At 53.9% G+C, this 19,939-nt stretch overlaps 1 protein-coding gene across 3 annotated transcripts in view; it reads right to left on the bottom strand.

The window, feature by feature from the left end:
• Positions 1 to 3,708: 3,708 nt before the first annotated feature.
• The window catches only part of PBX4 (PBX homeobox 4), a 48,299-nt gene continuing 32,068 nt past the window's right edge, over positions 3,709 to 19,939 (bottom strand). For all 3 annotated transcript variants that reach the window (XM_058727301.1, XM_058727299.1, XM_058727300.1), the window contains 6 exons: positions 10,948 to 11,195; positions 10,479 to 10,669; positions 10,075 to 10,210; positions 7,027 to 7,168; positions 6,709 to 6,815; positions 3,709 to 4,367 (listed from right to left, as the gene is read on the bottom strand). In XM_058727301.1, coding sequence (XP_058583284.1) covers positions 4,275 to 4,367; positions 6,709 to 6,815; positions 7,027 to 7,168; positions 10,075 to 10,210; positions 10,479 to 10,669; positions 10,948 to 11,195 — 917 coding nt within the window. In that variant the 3' untranslated portion in view covers positions 3,709 to 4,274. The remainder of the gene's footprint in view (positions 4,368 to 6,708; positions 6,816 to 7,026; positions 7,169 to 10,074; positions 10,211 to 10,478; positions 10,670 to 10,947; positions 11,196 to 19,939) is intronic.

Here is a 19,939-nt window from a genome sequence, read left to right as displayed (position 1 = left end):
ATGAGGTTGGCGAGGAGGGAGACGAGATCGACTTTGTTGGGCTTGGAGGAGACACAGGAGGGGGAATTGGATTCCGAGAGGGAAGAGAAGGGAAACCAGGTTAGCTAAGTAAATAGGCCTGGATCTGATTTACGTTGTAAGATCGCCCTCTGGCGTCCCCGTGGAGAACGGACAGAGAGACGGGGGAAGTCTGTCAGTTTATTCTGGCAGTCACAGCCAGGCCGATCTTGCTCAGACGACCGGCCTCCTTGGTGTCCCTTCGGCAGAAGGGGTACAGGATAGCCCACACCTTCTGAGAGCGCCCCCTACGTGCACATCGTCTCAGTGCTGTCTCACACGATTCCTACTGAGCTTTACTTTCTATTCCCACTTCAAAAAGACGCATTGCAAGAGACAAGTTGAATAATAATGATAGTAATAGTGACGAATGAGGTCCCGTTTCTTGCCGAGCCCGGCCCTTTACGTGGATCAGCCCTTGGACAGCACAGCCACAAGGTGAGGGGGTCTTATGTCCTTGGTAGAGGCAGGCGTCCAGACCCCCAGCTCTGTGCTCTCTGGCAGGGTCTGCGGGCCACGGCGACCCCTGGTGGTAGGTGGAGGGACCGCTGGACCTCTCACACCGCGCTCCCTCCCCCCTCCCCGCCCCCCGCCCCCATCTCCTCTCTCTGCTGTGGCCTCCAGTTCCCTCTCCTGATGGGTCCCCTCAGATGAAAACCCTGATCATGCACCTCCAAGCCCCGTGATCACCCAGGTGGTGGGTGGGCAAATTCAGGCGGGGTTGGGGGGGTACACACCTGACTTGCTGTTGAGTGGGAGTGGGGTGGACCGAGCCGCAGGGAGAATACGATGCCATGGAGGGAAGGTAGTTCAGCTCTGGGCCGTCAGGGTTGGGGTGTCTGTCACACGGCTGGATGTATTAGTTGTGTTCAGGAGAGAGAAATTTGGAAGTCCGGAGAAGCCAGAATATGGCACAGAAACCAAGCAAGAGAGGATGTCATGGAAGACAGAAGACTAGATTTCAGGAGCAGGAAGGAAATGAAGCTGCATTAGCATTGAGAAGTGACCGCCAGACAGAGCAGCGTGGGTTCAGTGGAGCGATAAGGCCACTGACTGGTTCAAGAAAGAACCCGAGACTGGAGCACAGTCAGTCAGCTCGGGGTGGGGGGGGGGGGGGGGTGGGGTGTAGATTCCCAGCAAAGAGTTGGCCAGGGGCCCCTCCATGTGGGAGGGTAACTGGGACAGCTACACCGGGGAAATCTTGAGGGTGAGAGAGGGTGGGATGCTCCGGGACAGGTCATCTGGGCAACAGAGAGGTGTGAGGTAGAGGTGGAGGGTGTGGGCGTGGAAGACAGCGGTGACCGGGGGTTCCCGAGAGACACAGACAAAGCAGCGACTTGCGGTTCCCAGCCTGACGCAGGAGCCCTCCTACGGCTTGGCCTCCCGCTCACGCGCGCCCTCTTGTGGCCATGGTGTGAATTCGGACTGTGGTTCTCTGGGCTGCAGGCCTGGAGCTGGGTCTTTAGGAGGGTTTTTAACTTGTTTTATATATATATATATATATATATATATATATATATATATATCTTATATATTATGTATGTTATATATAATATATAGCATACATAATATATAACATACATAATATATAACATATATAACATATAATATATATAACATAATATATATAACATATATAACATATATATAAATCCACCTTCTCCAATGAGATATTCAGTCATAAAAAGGAATGAAGCCCTAACTCACGCTGCAACACGATGAACCTCAAAAACATGCTGAGTGAAAGAAGCCAGTCACAAAAGGCCACAGAGTGCGATTCCAAGTATATGAAACGTCCAGAACAGGCAAGTCCATAGTCACAGAAGGGAGAGAAGGCAGATCGGTGCTTGCCAGGGGCTGGGGGAGGGGATGCGGAGTGACTGCTGGTGGGGATGGGGTATCCTTTGGGGTGAAGGAAATGTTCTGGAACTAGATAGAGGTGGTGATTTCACAATCACACTGTGAATGTAATCAATGCCACTGAAATTATTCACTTGAAATGACTAAAATGGCATATTTTGCTCTATATATTTATCACAATTTTTTAAATGTTTATTTTTATTTTTGAGAGAGAGAGAGAGAGAGAGAGAGAGAGCACACAAGCCGGAGAGGAACAGAGAGAGAGAGGGAGACAGAAAATCTGAAGGAGCCTCTACGCTGTCAGTGGAAAGCCCAACGTGGGGCTTGAACCCACAAACTGTGAAATCATGACCTAAACTGAAATTGGAGGCTCAACCGACTGAGTCACCCAGGCGCACCCCTTACACAATTTGCATAAAGGATAAAGGGGAGCCTGGGTGGCTCAGTCAGTTAAGTGTCCAATTCTTAATTTCAGTTCAGGTCACGATCTCATGGTTGGTGAGATCGAGCCCCTGCTTCGGGCTCTGTGCTGACAGTGCAGAGCCTGCTTGGGATTCTCTCATTCTCTCTCTCTCTCTCTCCCCCTGCCCCTCCCCCACTCTGTCTCTCTCACAAAACAAATAAATTTTAAAAATGGCGGGGGGGGGTGGTGGTGAAGGCACCTTTTCCCAGAGGCCAGCCCTGAACGCACCGCCGACTTCTGCTCATGTTTATTCTCCTTTTTCTCTAGAATATAATTTCACTAGACCAGGGCCTGGGTCTGTCAGTGAGTCTTGGGCTGCAGGGAACCAGGAAGCAGGCTCTTTAGACCTGGGGACAGGCACTTAGGGCAGGGGGAGGGAGTCAGCTGCCACCTTCAGGTTGCAAACAATAAAAAACCCACATTGAGCATTGCAAGGAGTCTGCAGTGCAGGGCTGGTCCCGACCAAGGCCAAAGGGCTGGCAAGGGAACCACGCCTCACCTCAGATGTCCCTCCTGTCCCACAACTGCCTGGACCGACTGAGACACCCCCTCCCCGGCCAGCTGTAGTTTTGGGGTTGCCCAGCACCCAAATAGCTCCTGCTAGCAGGGACGTGGTGAAGTATTGCTAGGAGGGCAAGGGGGAAACCACTGTTGCACCGGGAGGGCCCTGATGGCTGCCTCTCGGCCGCCCTGAAGGCTTGCAAGGCGGTGAGGGAAGAGGAAGGGCAGCCACGCCAGCGACTGTGCAAACGCCTGGCTGGGGCAGGTTCCCAGAGCAGCCCCACAGAGGCCCCGAGCTGAGTGGCATCGTGGGCCCACAGCCACTGACGTGGGCCCCAACTACATGTTCAGCGCTGAGGCTGAGGGGCTCCTGCCATGGCGCTTCGTTCGCTGGAGGAAAATCCTGGTCAGACACAGAGGCGGTGGCTGCCCCAAGCTGTACCGTGCGGAGAACAGCAGCGTGTGCAAGGTGGGGACACGCACGCTGGGATATATCACAGGCCATCTTGGCAGGATACGCTGAGCCCTGCCCGGCAGTGGTCACCTACGGAGAAGGGGCCCGGCCCAGGCGGGTTGTGATGCTTTCTACGCAGGCCCTTTTGTACCGCCCGCACGACAGAGTCACTTCCCGGCTCTTCAATAGCAACAGAGATGGAGTGTGGACACGGTGTGGTGACAAACCCGTGGCTGGGCCGAGCTCCTCTTGACCCCCACGCTCGCTGGCGGAGAGAGACGAGGAGGCAGAGGAGGAGAGGGGTGAGGGGACCAAGAAGGACTCCCAGGAATCAGGGAAGGCCTCGGGGCCTCAGCACTTCATGAGCACAGACGCAGGAAAGCACTTGGGAAATTTATTGTCTTTAGTGACACGTCAACTGAGAATGGAAGAACTTATATTAACAGAGAAAAATACAAAACCAATTCCCAGTAAAATTCTGAGCTCACAACAGACTTAAACAAAAGCATAATGAAATGATACAGCAGAAGCGAGTGGGGAAGGCGGCGTCTGGGCCAGTCGGCACACGGAGGGACAAACGAGCGGACAGACTCACGGCTCACACACCGCCCAGCTACCGCCGTGGCCGGAAACAAACCTTGTGTGAACAACATCAACGTGAAAAGAAGTCAAAAATTGTAATGGGAGGATTGTGACAAGTCCTGGAAGAAACAATGCACAGTCTTATCATAAAATTACTATGAAAAAAAAACCCCAAACTGAATCGAGAAAATGAGAGCATCTCAGACCATTTCGAATCCCAGCCGGCAAGCAACGGACAGCAGCAACCCAATGGTTCTGGGTTTTCTGAGGTATAATGGGCTGCACGCGCAGTAAAAGGTCAAGTGCCAGCAAACTGTGGCGGGTCACGCAGTCTGCTGTCCTGCTTGTCCCCCAAACTTAATTAGATGCATCTGAGTTGATGCTCCCGGGGTCTCCGGAGGGGGAAGCGGTCAACACCGGGGTGGCGGCTCCCAGCCGGCTGCCCCTGGCCTGAGAAGACAGAGACTGAGCGTCAGAAGGCCGCCCATGATACCGACGGCCCGTCCCACCCCACGTCCCCGAGAACCGAGGAAAGGAGCCAGGAGACAGGGGGCAGACGCAGGGGTCCCTCTTGAGTTACAGGTGGCCTTGCCACCTGACCCCTGATGTGGACCTGCTTCCTCGGCAGGAAGCGGCCTCCACTGGCCACCTACGGGGCTCTGGTCAGGGACTGATATGGCATCGTGGCACAGCCAAGACTTCTACACTTTCTGAGGGGGACGCAGACCCTGTCAGGCCCGGAGCTGATGACAGTCCCTGAAACATCACGGCCAGACGCAATGACCGGGAAGGGGCTTGGAACCCTGGCTGGATGGTGGTCTGGCTCGGCAGCCAGCAGGGTGACAGCCAAGGCTACCAGGCCTGGGGCTTTGTCTGTGGCACAGGGACAGCCTCAGGATGTTTGTCCACAGGATCCCCCACCCACCGTAAGGAAACCACCACTGAAAATGGCTCTTCGCGGGTGGCCTGCTCCATGGCGAGTCCTGTTTGCAGCGCACGAGAGCAGGGCCATTCCCTCTCCCGGCTCCCAGGTGTGATGTCACACCCTCCATGTGACCCTGAGTTCTAGGTCCCTCCAGAGACCACACAAGCTCCTCTCCACCTTCCTCTCTCTAGCATTTTCCTTACAGGCTGAGGCCTCCTGCCTGTACCCTCTTCCTCATCTGACCCCACCAGGCCACGACCCTGCTCCTTGCCCCACCTCGCCTGGTCTATTTCCTTGGCACGTGTCCCCAAGCCAGTGTCAGGTGAGCGATCGACAGACTGTGGGCTTCCTGAGGGCGCTGCCTCATCCTGGGACATGGGGGTGCTCCGCTATCAGTCTGAGAGCAGCGGGGACGAGGCCTGGCCTTGGGGGACACTCTGCCCTCGGAAGGACACCCATAGGCCTGTGCTCCAGGATGGAGGCCATGGGTGGTGGAAGGGAGGGGTCCAACCACAGGACTGAGAGGTGACAGGTGAGTGCCCAGGTGTGGGACTGGCAGCCCAGACGTTCCTCGAGTGCACAGGGCAAAGGTGATGGCTTCCAGCTGGGGTGGCCTCAGCCCTTGACCTGCTCTCTTGGAAGAGCATCTGTGCCTGCCCAGCACAAGGGTGTCCACCACCAGACCGAGGACATTCCCACTTGCTGTGTGAGGCCTACAGGGAAGCCACATCAGGACTTAGGCAGCTCCAGATCTCCTGGGGATGGTTCTAGGGGTAAGGGCGGACCTCGTCTATCAGCTCCCCGCTGGGGGACACTCACTCCCAATTCACTCTCATACTCACACCCACTATACTTGAGTCACTGAGCCCCAAGGAACGCACAGAGCAAGATGAGGCTCGGCCACCTGGTGGCGCCAGAGCTCCCTGTTCAGCCCAGGTGCTCATTATGGGCTGTGGTGTTGCCATGGTGATGGGATACGCACCACCCAGCATCAGGTCCCGCCAAATGGCTCCAGGGGGCATCCACTCCCTGCACCAACATGGGGCTGGGGATAAATCAGTGGAGGGTCACCTGGCACAGTAGGGTACACTTGTGTGAAGAAAATGGTGGGCAAAGGCCCTGCCCGATGCCATACATCCTCTTTAGAGTGACCCTGCATGTGGGCCAGGCCCTTGTGACAGGCAGCGGGATGCAGGGGAGGCACCAGGGGCCATGAGACGGATGGGGCCCCCCAGTCCTGGCTGGTCCAACACACTGCCCAACATCCTGAGAAGGTTCCAGAGGGCACATCTGAGGTGCCCATGATTCCTGGCTCGTTTTCTTTCCAGTCACCAACACAGATCTTCACTCTGGCCCAGCTGGGCCCTGGGGAGGGGGCAGCTGAGCTATGGCAAGGCCAAGGCACTGACATGGCAAAGGGTCTGAGCCTAGAGAGCCTTCATGTTCCAATGGTCAGGGCCTTGTCTGCCTGTCCCCTCTTACCCCCTTGGGGTACAGATGTCCACTGGGAGGGAGGGCTCCATCCCACCAGCCCCAGCCCTTGCCTCGGGCCCACCACCCAGCAGCTACTGTGAACCACCGAGTCCTGGGACTGGGAGTGAAGCGCACAGGTCTTTACAAAGTGGGCCTCACAGGGCCGTGCCCCTGAGGCAGCTCTGTCCAACTGCAGCCATCAGGACGATGAACCACGTACCCAGTGGGCCCCTACTCATTGCTGGGACCTCTGAGGGAGGCTTGTGGAGGCCGAGACGTGGCTGGCAAGATGACCCATTCCAAGGACCCACCACCCACCTGGGCTCTGCATATCTGTCCCAATACTGAGTTGGAGACCCCAAGGGCATCCTCGAATTGTGCCCTGAAACTCACCTGAGACCGTAAGCTGCCTCCCGCAGGGGCGGGGCGGAGAGAGGCCAGTGTCTGCAGGGTGACAAGTGCATCCCCGGCACTGGTCAGCGGGAAGGGACCAGAGGAACCTGGAAGGGGTGGGAAGTGTTGGGACAGATGTTCCAGCCCCAGAAGTGACAGAGACTCCTCAGGTGGGATCTACCAGCCCCTCAGCCAGGAAGGGGTGGTGGGCACAGCTCCCAGCATCTGGCTCCCCTGGCCCCCTCACCCCTTCCCCTGCAGCTCAGTGGGCATGGCCATGCATGAAGGACAGTGCCTGGACTGGGCGGCCTCACTCACCGGAGCTGGGTGTCGATGGGCAGCTAGCCTGGCTCCCCAGGCCCCCGACTGCCATTTTAGTCGTATAAATGGTAGCTTCTTCTTGAAACTTCCCCATGTTCTTTTTATACCGAATTCTTTTGTTGCCAAACCAGTTAGAGACCTGTGGACACACAGAGAAAGAAGTCACTGGGAAAGCTGACCAGTAATGAGATAATGTGAACAGATGGGCACACTCTCTGAGGTGCCCGTGCTCCCACTGTCCAGGAGGAACATCTCTGAGTGGCAACACGGGGCCCTGGGGCCAGGTGAGAGGCTGGGACTGAGAAGCTGGTGCTGACTGAACCGTGGACCCAGGGCAGTGGCCGCAGCGGGTGGGGGCCACCTCGGAGCCGGCCTGCCCTGTGGCAGAGGAAGGCCTGAGAGCCAGGGACGGGAAGTGGCTGGAAGGACACAGGCACGTCGGACACGTGGAGAGACGAGCATCCACTCCCTGCAGGGGCAGGAACAGACTGAATTCTGGATTCCTCTTTAGGGAAAGTGAGAGTCAGGGAGACACATATCCCCTGGGACCCACTAACCACATCCCTGGGAATTCGGTCTAAGGAAAAAACACACTGGATCCACAACTTATCAAAGGATGACATGGACGGACAGACAGACAGGGCAGTGGGGAGGAGTCGAGCGCTGAGCTCAGTGCCTTTTCACTTGCGCCTTGCCCCTGTCCTCAGAGCAGCTGGGGACAGCCGCCGTCACAGCCATCCTACAAGCAGGCAGGCCCGGCGGGTGCAGGAGCTGGCCCAGGGCCAAGCGGGCCGAGCCCAGCGGCCTCCAAACCTGTACCAGGACTGGGCCAGGGCTTCTCCTCCTGGGTCGTTCTCTGCAGCGGGGCTGTCCTGAGCACGGGAGGGCATTGACCAGCATCCTTGGCCTCCATCCAACCCCACCCAAGGATTGTGACAATGGAAACTTCCCCTGGGGGCAGAATCAGTGAGACCCCAGGGCCAGCGCCTTCCACGGAGACATACACAACTAGAAACACTTTAATATCCCACAGTAAGGCCTGGGGCCCTGCCGTGAAATATATGTGGTTTAACCAATAGTCATAAACAGTTAAGTTACGGTGGCAGGGTTTCGATGACCTTTTCTTTTCTAAAAATGTATTCCTTTAATGTCCCCACATTATCTTCTGTGTTAACCATGAAAAGAAAAAGCTCTGTGTGTGCTCCTGTCCCTCAGTGTCTCTTCCCTTCTGCCCCTGGGTGTGAGGGTGGCCAGAGCAGCACTTGCTTCCCACTTACCTACACGGAATGTGCTGGAACGTCTTTGTGGAACGAAGTATGCAGAGGAATGGTAGCAAGCAGTTTTCCATGTGAATTTAACTGGCAGAGCAAACTTCGTGTGTGGGCGAGGCAGGGAGGCTGGCCCTGTCCTGAGCAGATAGGGGTCCCGGTGGCTGGGGAAAGAGCTGGTCCCGGGCCAGGGTCTGCACCCCGACATGGGCACCTCAAGCACGTGTGGGCACAGCACAGGCTCTCGGCTGTCCTCTTGAGCAGTGCAGCTGGGAGCCACTGGCCACCCCTACCCTGTCCCTCTGGCCCTGTCGGCCAAGCCAGCTACAGCTGCTGCCCAGGTTCCCCTCAGCACCCCATCTGAGGCTCATCCACGGCCCCTCACCCCCCCCCCCCCCCCGGCCTCCTCAGCCTGCAGCTGCAGCTGATTCTATCTTGAGAACATCTGTGGCCTCACTTGGGACACTTGCGCTAATGGTGCCCCCCTTACCCTCTCCTCATGAGAACCTCGCGGCTTGCACATCTGCACCCCAAATTCAGAATCCCCCCTCTGCTGACCATCCGCCACTTCAGGCCGTCCCGGGTCACGGGGGACCCGCCACAGTGAGGAGCGGCTCCCAGCACAGAATTCCGCTGCTCGGTCAGTCGGAGTCACCGGAAGGTGGCCAGAGCCTTTCAAGCTTGTTTCCAACGGACCCTCCCCTTAGACGAAGTCTAGACCCGAGACCCATCCGCTTTCCGTAGGTGCCGGGCTCTGAAACGAGTCTGGGTGTCCTCCAGACAACTGCACGAGGTGGCCGCTGCGCTTCGCAAGTGCACCTGACCTCAGCTCTGGCCTTGGTGCCGAGGACGCAGAGCAGTTCCCCAGTGAATGCAGTCAGCTGTGTCAGCAAGGTCCTGCTGCCTATGTAACCCTGTGGGGCTCCTGCGTGCCCTTGTCATGAAGTCGCAGCTAGACTTGGCCCAGGCCAGGGCAGAGGCTTCTGGCTAAAGGCACAGGTTCTGAAGGCAGCCGGGCTGGGCTGGAAAGTCGGGCCATCCAACTGCCTTTCAAAAGCTGGAGGAGGGGCCGCCTCCGAGCGGAAGGTGATGCGCAATGAGCTAGAATTACTGCCAGTCACCCTGGGGCCACAGGCCCGGGTGCTGCCCTGCGGTGTGGCCTGCCCCGGCCTCGCACCGTCAGCTGCCTGTACTCACCATTCCACTGTAAACCTCCTGAGATGTTTCTTGGGCTCTTGTCTCAGCGCCACCTCCCTTGCCCCCAATTCCACCGAGAACACTGGCAGTCCAGACTCCCAGGGTCTCCCAAGGTCGTCCAGGTCCCAGCTCTGATCTGTACCACCACTCCCCATGTGGAGCCAGATGTTGCCAGATGTCCTACAACCCTGGCCACACAGTCTGGAATACCGGAGAAACAATCAAGCACCCGTGCATTCAAACCTCTCCCAGTATAGCTGAACGGGTACTTTGGCACGAGAGCTGGTCTGTCTAAATTAAGTCCTAATTTTGCTCCAAGCTCTTTTTCTTCGCCTCCGCTTACACCCTCACCTCTCTCACGCAACACAGGACATCCCTGCCATACAAGCATGATATTAGACGCTAAGGACTACAATTCACAGAGGGCCACCCTCTACACTCCACTGGTCTTGTGTCAGGGACCTCACGCGCCACCTGTGTGCTCCACACAGTTGATGAACTTCCCTGGGTGTCCTCCTCACTGGACGTGACCTTCTCCCCCTTCTATGTTCAGGAAGGCATGGCAGGAGAGGACCGTCACCTGGGAGACTGTGATGCCGCCCTTCCTGGCCAGCCCTTCTTTGGCTTCTTCACTGGGATAAGGGTTGTTCAAATGGGAATAAAAATACTCATTCAGCACTTCCGTGGCCCGCTTGCTGAAATTCCGCCGCTTACGCCTGCAAAGATGGACAGCCTCAGCCAGTGTGTACACACTGGCCTCTAGTGATGTCCCCTCACGCCCATCGGTGATTTTCTAGCGGTTATAACAGCAGCAGTCAACACTTCTGAATTGCCTCCCAAGAGGCTGTGTGAGGGCTATGCCCACAGCCATGGGTGGAGCCCCTGGACAGGCTCGGAGGCCCCCAGAACTTAAACCCAAGCCAGCAGCCGTTTCTTCTTCTTAAGAGCTGACCCTGGGGTTGCGGGCAGTGCTCAGGGCCTGACCTGGCATCAAGGAACCGTGAACGCAGGGTCATCACGGCCTCGCAGGTGCTCTGCTTCAGCTGCATCTGGATGGCACTGAACTTGCCGTGGATGACACTGACCATGCGCTCGATCTCCTTGGGCGAGACGGGCCTCATCCTGCTCTGCTCCCGGAGAAGGTTGGTGACGTGCGTGGTGAACTCGTGGCAGGCCTAGGGTGGGGACGCACATGCCAGCTTGTGACCACCCAGCGGGCTGGCTCGGGGCTCCACGCGGGACCAGCCACCTGCCACCCCCCACGGCCTCCGCACAGGCTGGCTACTGAGAAGTGAATGCAAAGGGTTTCCAGCAAAATTGGCCACCTTTGCCGTGAGACCAAGTGCGTGTACTCCCCAGTCTGTGCCACAAAAGAAAGGGGGTTAGTGTTCCACGTTTTGCTCTGACAAATGCGCATTCACATGATAGAAACTCTTCCATGCAGAAAGATCACCTGTTCATATTTCTCTAGCTCAGAGTGGTAAATCTGTCGGATCTGGGACAGCTTGGCCCTGTAGTCAGAGTGTTCAAGGCTATTGTCATTTGAACAGCCACCTGGTGTTGCTGTGTTGGCCGCTGCTACCGGGCCTCCTCTTCCCCGCCTCTCCGGCCTGGATACGCCCTCGGCCAGCAGCATGTTATCCAGCCGCATGAGCTGAGCATTGGGGGGACATTCTTCTTGAATGCCATGGATGCTTAACCCTAGATAAGAAAGATGGGACTAAATCAGCGTCTGCCGTCAGAGCGAAAACAACCACAACAGATTATCAGCACTGGGGTCATATCTGAACACTCCATGTCTGAACACAGAACTCCTGAGGGGAAAGGAAGGCTTCCTTTTATCCGGTAACACACACCAAGTCACCCACTTTGATAGTGGCCCAGGTGCCACACAGGAGGGCAGTCCAGGGAGTGCAGACAGGACACAGATCAGTGCAGCCATGTGGGCAGAGCTCAGAGTTCATGGCTGGGTCCACACGAAGGCCTGGACAGGGCAGGTCTGGGGTGGCACATGGCCCTGGAGAAGGCTGAAGCCCTGAACGGTGCCTGCAGAAGGGAGAGGAGGGCACATTTCCAGATACTCACGCCAGGACATGGACGATTCATTCACATGGACACAAATGTGAGTGGGAGCCTAGCGTGGGTGCAGGGCTGTGTTGGTGTGCCTGGGACTGTGTTGTTGTGTGTTGGGAGGGGAACTGCTACTATAAAGTCAGAGAGGAAAAGCTTGATCCAGAGGGTACCAGCAAAGATGAATTAATTCACTTAGAGAATTTTTTTGAGAGAGAGAGAGAGCACAAGCTGGGAAGAGAGAGACAATCTTAAGCAGACTCCACGCTCAGGGCAGTGCCCAATGCAGGACTCGATCCCATGACCCTGGGATCGTGACCTGAGCCGAAATCAAGAGTTGGGCGCTCAACTGACTGAGCCACCCGGGTGCCCCTCCACTTAGTTTAAGCAGAGAAACAAGACATTTGGCTCTGAAACTTGAAAAAGCTGTTCCAGCTGGGCTGAGAGAGTGGCCTGCTGGAGGGCAGGGCCAGACAGGCAGGGGAGGCAGTGGGGAGAGCTGTCCCCATCCAGGTGGACACAGAGCAGCCGCAGGGCAGCCAGAGGGAGAGTCCCCAGGATCCCTGACCACTGGATGTGGCTGTGAGAGAAAGAGGCCAGGGCAACTCCCAAATCATGTGGGCAGCACAATAGATGGCACCACATTCTCCCAAGCACAGTATGCAGAGTGGCAGGTGGAAAGCCTGACCCAGCCTGGGTCCCTGATCTAGCCAAGCACAGATGTGAAGTCGCTGCTTATTGGGAGTTGGGATTGAGCTGGCCGGTCTGGGTGGGAGACAGGTGTTCATGTGTCATCGGCATGTGGGGTGTTCGTATCCACCTGTGCCTGCACCTGTATTTATGAGAGGTAGGCCACGCCCCCTGAGTGCTGGAAAACCAACATAAGGGACAGGAAAAGGAGGAGATGGAAAGAATTACCAGGTAGGTCGAGGAAAAAAGAGAAGTAGTCATGGGGGTGAAATGTGGGCTTAGTCATTAGACCGCTGTTGCTCTCTGCAAAAGCAGCTGTGGGGTATGGCAGGGGAGAACCCAACTAGAAAGCTCCAGGGGACCATGGGAGGCAGGCAGTGAAGGGGGGCGGGGGAGAAGGCTGCTGCAGGGGCTGTAGATCCAGGCTCAGATCCGAGGAGGGTGGGCTTGCAGGACCTGAGTTGTGTTTGCTTCTTTAGTGACAGCACAAGTGTCCATGGCTACAGAGAAATAGGTGGGTGATCATTGCGGAGGTTGGAGGTCGGTGGGAGGGGTGTCCTTGAGGGGAGGGAGGCAGGGAATGGGGAAGAAAGCGATGATGTCCATCTAGTTCTGACTTTCCAGAAAAACAAAGTTTAAAGGGTTTTCTTAGTGGGGGGGGGGGTGCCTAGGTGGCTCATTTGGTTAAGGGTCCTACTTCGTGGGTTTGAACCCCGCGTCAGGCTCTGTGCTGACAGCTCAGAGCCTGGAGCCTGCTTCAGATTCTGTGTCTCCCTCTCTCTGCCCCTCCCTCTCTCACACTCTTTCTGTCTCAAAAATAAATAAATGTTAAAAAAAATTAAAGTGTTTTCTTGGGAACTGGCTCTTTTAATACTATCAACTACTGACTTAATCCCTCAAATAAGAAAGAAGTCAAGCCCTGTCATATTTATTTACATATCACTGTCCCTCTCCTGTTCCCTGCATAAAGGATTAAACTTTTCTGCCTAAAATTTACTTGTGAAAACATAAAGAGCTCAGAAGATATCCTTGTAGGAATGTCCCTCATGTGTGGGGACGCTTGCCATCTACTCAGTCCCACTGGGTTGCAGTGGGGGGCTTTCTGAAAGCACGGAGGGGAAAGTGACACCTTCATCGGTTCCCCACTAGAGAAGTGGAGACCCAATTCTCTCATAATCTTACTTGATCTTCAAGAGGCACCAGAGGTGAATTTTAGTTCCTGGGCTCAACCAGGACAGGGCTCACAGGGCTGCACACACCCACCATCTGGTTCTTGCAGAGTTAACCTGCACTGCCTGGTCTTTGTACAGGCCCTGCCCCCCTCCCCACCTCACCTCTCCTTGCCCAGAGTAGATAATGGAGGCCCTCCTGCTCAGTCCCTTTTCAAATCCTATGGACTCCACCTCCTCAATCAACTCACCATCCATCCCCTCCCTTAATGCCATTCCTGGGCCCTGCTGTGCTGACCCCTCCCCTGCCCTCCATGATCTGCTAAGAAAATCCCTCTCTCTGTCCCATCCATCACGCACACCTGCAAACTGACCACCTTCAAACACGGTGTTCATCGTGCCAGTCTTTGGTTCGAAGACCTCCACAACTCCCTGGCATCCACAGGTAAAATCTGGAATCTGACACCAGGCACTCATGGACTTGCCTGACGTCTCTCCAGGCTCACCTTTGTGAACTTTTCCTCTGCTGGGCCCTGCACACCACCCTTTGTCAGCACGACGGACACCACTCTTGTCTCGTGTTTATTTCGCAGCTCCTCCCTGAGTGCCCGTGGCCCAGGTAGGGGATCGGGAGTGGGCCAAGAGGAACACACAAGGCCCGATCCTTCCCCAGGGGACCCCCAGCATGTCCTGGCGTCCATGGTGGAGAGGCTATCTCCACCTCTTCCATTATGACTTCAACTGAATTAGGGAAAAGAGCGGACAGGGTTGGAGCATGAGGTTTAGTGAAGGCGTGTGTGTGCACACAGTGGTGTGGGCGCACGTGAGGGTAAATGTGTGTGTGTGTGCACACACGTGTATGTGTGACTCTGGGCTGATCCAGGGAGTGTGGCAATCTTTCTCATGTTCTCTTATCTACCCAACAGCAAGCATCTAAGAGCCCATCACAAGCTGGGTACCACAACAGGTGCGGAAGATTTTTAAAAATACACCAAAAACATGGTGCTTGCTGTTCTCAAATGAAAATTATCAAATTACAGAGAATACCCAAGCCTTTTCTCACATCTATCTATAGGTATGTATTTTTAATGTTTGTTTATTTTTTTTGAAGGGGGTGGAGGGGCAGAGAGAGAGGGAGACACAGAACATGAAGCAGGTTCCAAGCTCTCAGCTGTCAGCGCAGAGCCCGACGCAGGGCTCAAACCCACAAACCGTGAGATCATGACCTGAGCCGAAGTCAGAGGCTTAACCGACTTAGCCACCCAGGCGCTTTTCAATGTGCTTTTTCAATGTTAACCAGCATTTCAAAACTCAGCTCCAAAAACGACTGCATCAATACATACCTATAGATGGGGCGCCTGGGTGGCTCAGTCGGTTAAGCATATGAATTTGGCTCAGGTCATGATCTCACGGTTTGTGGGTTTGAGCCCTGCGTCGGGCTCTCTGTGCTGACAGCTCAGAGCCCGGAGCCTGCTTTGGATTCTGTGTCTTTCTCTCTCTCTCTCTGCCCCTCCCCTGTTCACACACTCTCTCTCTCTCTGTCAAAAATAAATAAACACTGGGGCGCCTGGGTGGCTCAGTCGGTTAAGCGGCCGACTTCAGCTCAGGTCACGATCTTGCGGTCCGTGAGTTCGAGCCCCGCGTCAGGCTCTGGGCTGACGGCTCGGAGCCTGGAGCCTGCTTCCGATTCTGTGTCTCCCTCTCTCTCTGCCCCTCCCCCGTTCATGCTCTGTCTCTCTCTGTCTCAAAAATAAACAAAAACGTTAAAAATAAATAAATAAATAAATAAACATTAAAAAAATTAAAAAAAAAAAAAAAGAAAAAGGACATATCCTTTGATCTCCAAATTACTATTCTGAGGACGTGTCCTACAGGAACACTGACACCTACAGGTGTATACTCTACCTACACCATTTGTACTTTTGAAAAACTGAAAGCACCTAGATGTCCATGAATAAGGAGACAACATGCCTGTCACACCTCAGGCCTTGTGGTATTAACCATGCATACGCCTTGAGGTGCTGTTTTGGTAAGCAATCACACACTACAAGCTTTATTTCTTTAAGGCCGATAATTTTTGCAAATGAGTAAAAGCAAAACCAAAAAAAAAAAAAAAAAAAAAAGTTACCCCACGCTTTGGTCACCACCGCCAATTATAGCTGCGGACATGGCTGTGCAGAGTACATGTGTCTAGCTGTCACTTTACCTGCTTGCAAAGTGCCCTGTGCCCTTCATCAGCTGCCCCTCCAGTGCAGCTCTGTCTCTCCCTCAGCACCAAGCGTCTGTCCTCCCAGGGCACTGCAACGGGCCTAATTAGGGTCATTAGTTACTCGTTACCGTCAATTACAGCAAGATCATTCCCGTAGCCTGTTCCAGAGCATCTCAGACTACTTCTCAGCTCCCTCAAGGGCCCTCCACTGGTGCCTGGGAGGCCTTGGGGACCAGGAGCTTAGCTCAGGGACACTGTCTGTCAGAGGAACTTAGAAGAGGAGGTAGGACCTAAAATAAAGCCTCTCAACACCTGCCCCCCCCCCCCAGCCAATTGCCAGATTTCCCTCTGTTCCCAACTTCCTGAAGGTGATAAAAACCCTAGTGAATCAAACAATGAAAACTGTGAGTATCAACACATTTTGTTTGTTTTTTAAAGAAATAATATGGAACTGCTATGGACTGAACTGTGTTTAAGCCCTAGTTCACATGTTGAAGCCCTAACTCCAGTGTGACTGTATTTGGAGACAAGACCTGTGAGGAGGTAATTAAGATTGAACGAGGTTAGGGGGTGTCTGGGTGGCTCAGTCGGCGAAGCATCCAACTCAAGTCATGATCTCAGGGTTCGTGAGGCCCGCACTGCAGAGCCTGCTTGGGATTCTATCTCTCTGTCTCTCTGCCTGCGCCCTCTCTCTTTCTCACTCTCACTCTCACTCTCAAAATAAATACATAAATAAATAAATAAATAAATAAATAAATAAATAAATAAATAAATAAAACTTAAAAAAAAAAATTGAATGAGGTTGTAAGAGTGTAATGAGGATGCTCTCACCCTAGGCCTGTGGCCTTCTGAGAAGAGGAAGAGAGCCCTCCCATTCCCCCAACCTCAGTCTGAGGAACAGGCAAGAAGGTGGCTGTCTGCAGGCCTGGAAGTGGCCCTCACTAGGAACCAAGTCAGCTGGCACCTTGACCTTGGACTTCCAGACTCCAGAATTGTGAGAAAATAAATGCCTGTTGTTTAAGCCACCCCAAGCAGACTAAGCCAGGAACGTGATCCCAAGTTGTTTTTATTTTTCTCTCCTTAATGGAACAAACATATGGCTGCTGGGGGAGACGGAAGGCTCAGAGGGGAAGCCTCCTTCACCCTGACGCCCCCATACTGCTTGCCCAGCCCTTCGCCCATTCAGGAGTGCTCTGGCTTGGCAGCAAAACTGTGTTGCAGCTTCCTCCCGGGCCAGGGTGGGAGTCTGGGCAGAGCCATCTCCGGGACCCATACCCCTGTGGGAGGCAGTCTAACCCAGGAGCTGAGCCCCAGAGGCCGCCGATGCCCCTAACTGGCCTGACCACATGGCTGTGACTGTGTCACCCTGTAAACGTATAAATGCGTAAATGGCCACAGCTCTCCCTAAGCACCCGATGGGATGGGGTGACACAGGACAGGCCTGACCTGGAGCCTGCCAGGATGCAGGCCTCCTCCCTGCTGCCCTCAATGGGAAGGGCCCTAGACCCTCAGAAGCCTGCCCCCCACTCCCACACAGTGGGGTCTCCACCGCCCGCCGGCTGGCCGGCTGAAGCCGACAATGTGCGACTGAAAGATGCACGAAAGTCAAGAGAGAGGCGGCAACCGAACGGCTTTCTGAGGAGCCTTTTGATGAAAGAAAGCCCAAGCCTGGTGTTGGGATGTCAGGGTTATGGTCTTGAGCCCCAGAATCTTGAGAACACACCCACACACTGAAGGAAGGCGAGCGGCGAGAGCAGGAGGTGGCCTGACTCTTCTTAGAGAACCCGAGCCCCCCACCCCCTTCCGAATCCGGCCCTGAGAAGCTCCTGACCTTCTCTGTTGCTGCTTGCTCCCCTCACCCACTCAGCTCCAGCCTGGCCAGGAACACCAAGCTCTGCCTGCCCTCTCAGACCCCTTCCCAGCAAGGAAGGGAAGGTGTGCCATCAGGCAGGTAGAGGCCCACCCGGTCGAGGTGTAGAGGCCACAGCCCTGAAGCTGTACGTCTGCCTCGATTATCGTTGTGTGAAACTACCCAGCTCGCTAAAGGCCATCACTGTCCTGTCTGCTCCTTGGAACATGCCTGGCTTCACAGAATCACGTTCCAGAAATAGGAATTTGTGCGAAGAAATCTCTCCCCCCAGGCTACCAGGCCATTTTATGGCTACCAGGCTCTCCAGGAAGACAGACCCCCTTTCCTTCAACAAACTGCTTCAGAGAAGAGACCCAGGAGAAGCCACACTCACTGTATGGAGACCTCAAGACAGGAGCTCATAAGGAAGTCACGACCCAGCCTCATTCATGTACAGACAGCCAGATGTCTGACTAAATGACCAGCAACCTGAAGCCAGCAGCATCCATGTACATGTGCATGCATAAATATACGAATCAGAGCCAAGAAGCTTTACCTCTGCATCCGGGTGCTTTCAAACTGTGTCCGCGTAAATAATCAGTGTAAATGAAAATCTACCAATGTAAATCATCACAGCAACCTAAAGGAGGAAAATAACTCAAAAGATACAAAAAGAAAAAAAAATCAACTAAAACAATACTTACTAATGATAAAAACCCTTGGCAAACTGGGGTGGCCTCGTTTTGGCTCAGCTGGCAGAGCATGTGACTCTTGATCTCACCCCACATTGGGTGGAGAGATTGCTTAAAAATAAACCCTTTATTATTATTATTATTTCTTTTTTTTTTTGAGAGAGAGAGAGAGAGTGGGGTAGAGGAGCAGAAGAGAGAGAGAGAGAGAGAGAGAGAGAGAGAGAGAGAGAGAGAGGTAGAGGAGCAGAAGGAGAGAGGGAGAGGGAGAGAGAGGGAGAGGGAGAGAGAGAGAGAGAGGGAGAGAGAGAGAGAAAGAGAGAGAGAGGGAGAGGGAGAGAGAACCCCAAGCAGACTCCATGCCCAGTGCAGAGCCCGACGTGGGGCTTGATCCCATGACCCTGGGATCATGACCTGAGCTGAAATCAAGAGTCAGACATTCAACCAATTGAGTCACCCAGGCACCCCCAAAATAAAATCTTTAAAAAAAGCAACCTTAGCAAACCATGAATAGAAAGAACCCTCCTTAAGCTGCCAACAAACGTCCTGTCAGACCACAAAGCACACTTGGACTTACTGGGGACCCCTTAGAAGCACTCCTTCAAGTCAGACATGGGCAAGGAGGCCTCTCCTCAGCTCTGTCCTCAGGTGCCGGTGGAGAGGATGAGACCAGGAGTCTGGGAGGGACAGATAGGCAAGGTAAGGATGGGAGATGTGACCAATTCAAAGGCTGAAGGATGTCCCTGTGTCCCTGCCATGGCCCAGGGACTCACCAACAATGCCCTTGTCATCCTCCATCCCACCCCAAACCAAACTCCAGGTTGGTTCTTCATTGAACAATGGCATTCTGACCATCTGGCACAGTTTGCCCCTCACACTACTCTACCAAGGGCTCTTTTATATTCTTATTTCCTGGGGATAATGGCCCTGAGTTCTTCACTCTAAATGAGGACACTTTCAAACACAGCCTGTTGGTGTTGAGACCTGCCTGCATTTACTTGTCAGGCAATGTATCCTAGGGCAGCTCATTTAAGCAGCACTCGAGATAAATCCTTGTTGTAAGTCCCTGAACTTTCTCAGTCTTATAGGACCTTATGGAGAATATCCCTTTAACAAACACTCATCTGAAATCATGACTGCCACGCACACTAGATAGTTACCAAATTGAGGAAGTACGTTATGCAAATTCCCACCGTTTCTAATGAATCTTTAATTAACATACATCACAACCAGGGTACCTGGGTGGCTCAGTCGGTTGGGCATCTGACTTTGGCTCTGGTCATGACCTCACAGTCCGTGAGTTCGAACCCCGCGTCGGGCTCTGTGCTGACAGCTCAGAGCCTGGAGCCTGCTTCGGGTTCTGCGTCTCCCTCTCTCTCTGCCCCTCCCCTGCTCATGCTCTGTCTCTCTCTGTCTCAAAAATAAATAAACGTTAAAAAATTTTTTTTAAATACATTGCAACCTAAGTGCTTAAACCTCAACCAAATATGCAAATTAATTTTTCATTTCACTATATTTATGCATTTATTAAAACTCTGCAGTTCTGTAATAAACTGCTATATGAAGTAAAAATGATAGGCAGCTTATTTAGGTTTGTCTTCGTTGCATGTAGCAACAGGCAAAAGGAAAAGACACCAAAATGCTGTAATATACAACACGGCCAGGTAAAAGGTGTAGAAAATTGGTCCATGCTCTCCTATAATGACAAGGCTTTGAGAACATTTAACAGCCAACAACTAAAAAAACACTGATGATTTCTGTCTACATTA

The sequence above is a fragment of the Neofelis nebulosa genome, chromosome 4 (genome assembly GCF_028018385.1).
Source record: "Neofelis nebulosa isolate mNeoNeb1 chromosome 4, mNeoNeb1.pri, whole genome shotgun sequence".
Classification (NCBI taxonomy): domain Eukaryota; kingdom Metazoa; phylum Chordata; class Mammalia; order Carnivora; family Felidae; genus Neofelis; species Neofelis nebulosa.
The sequence above is the reverse complement of the archived record's forward strand: the minus strand, read 5'-3'. Positions and strand labels throughout refer to the sequence as shown.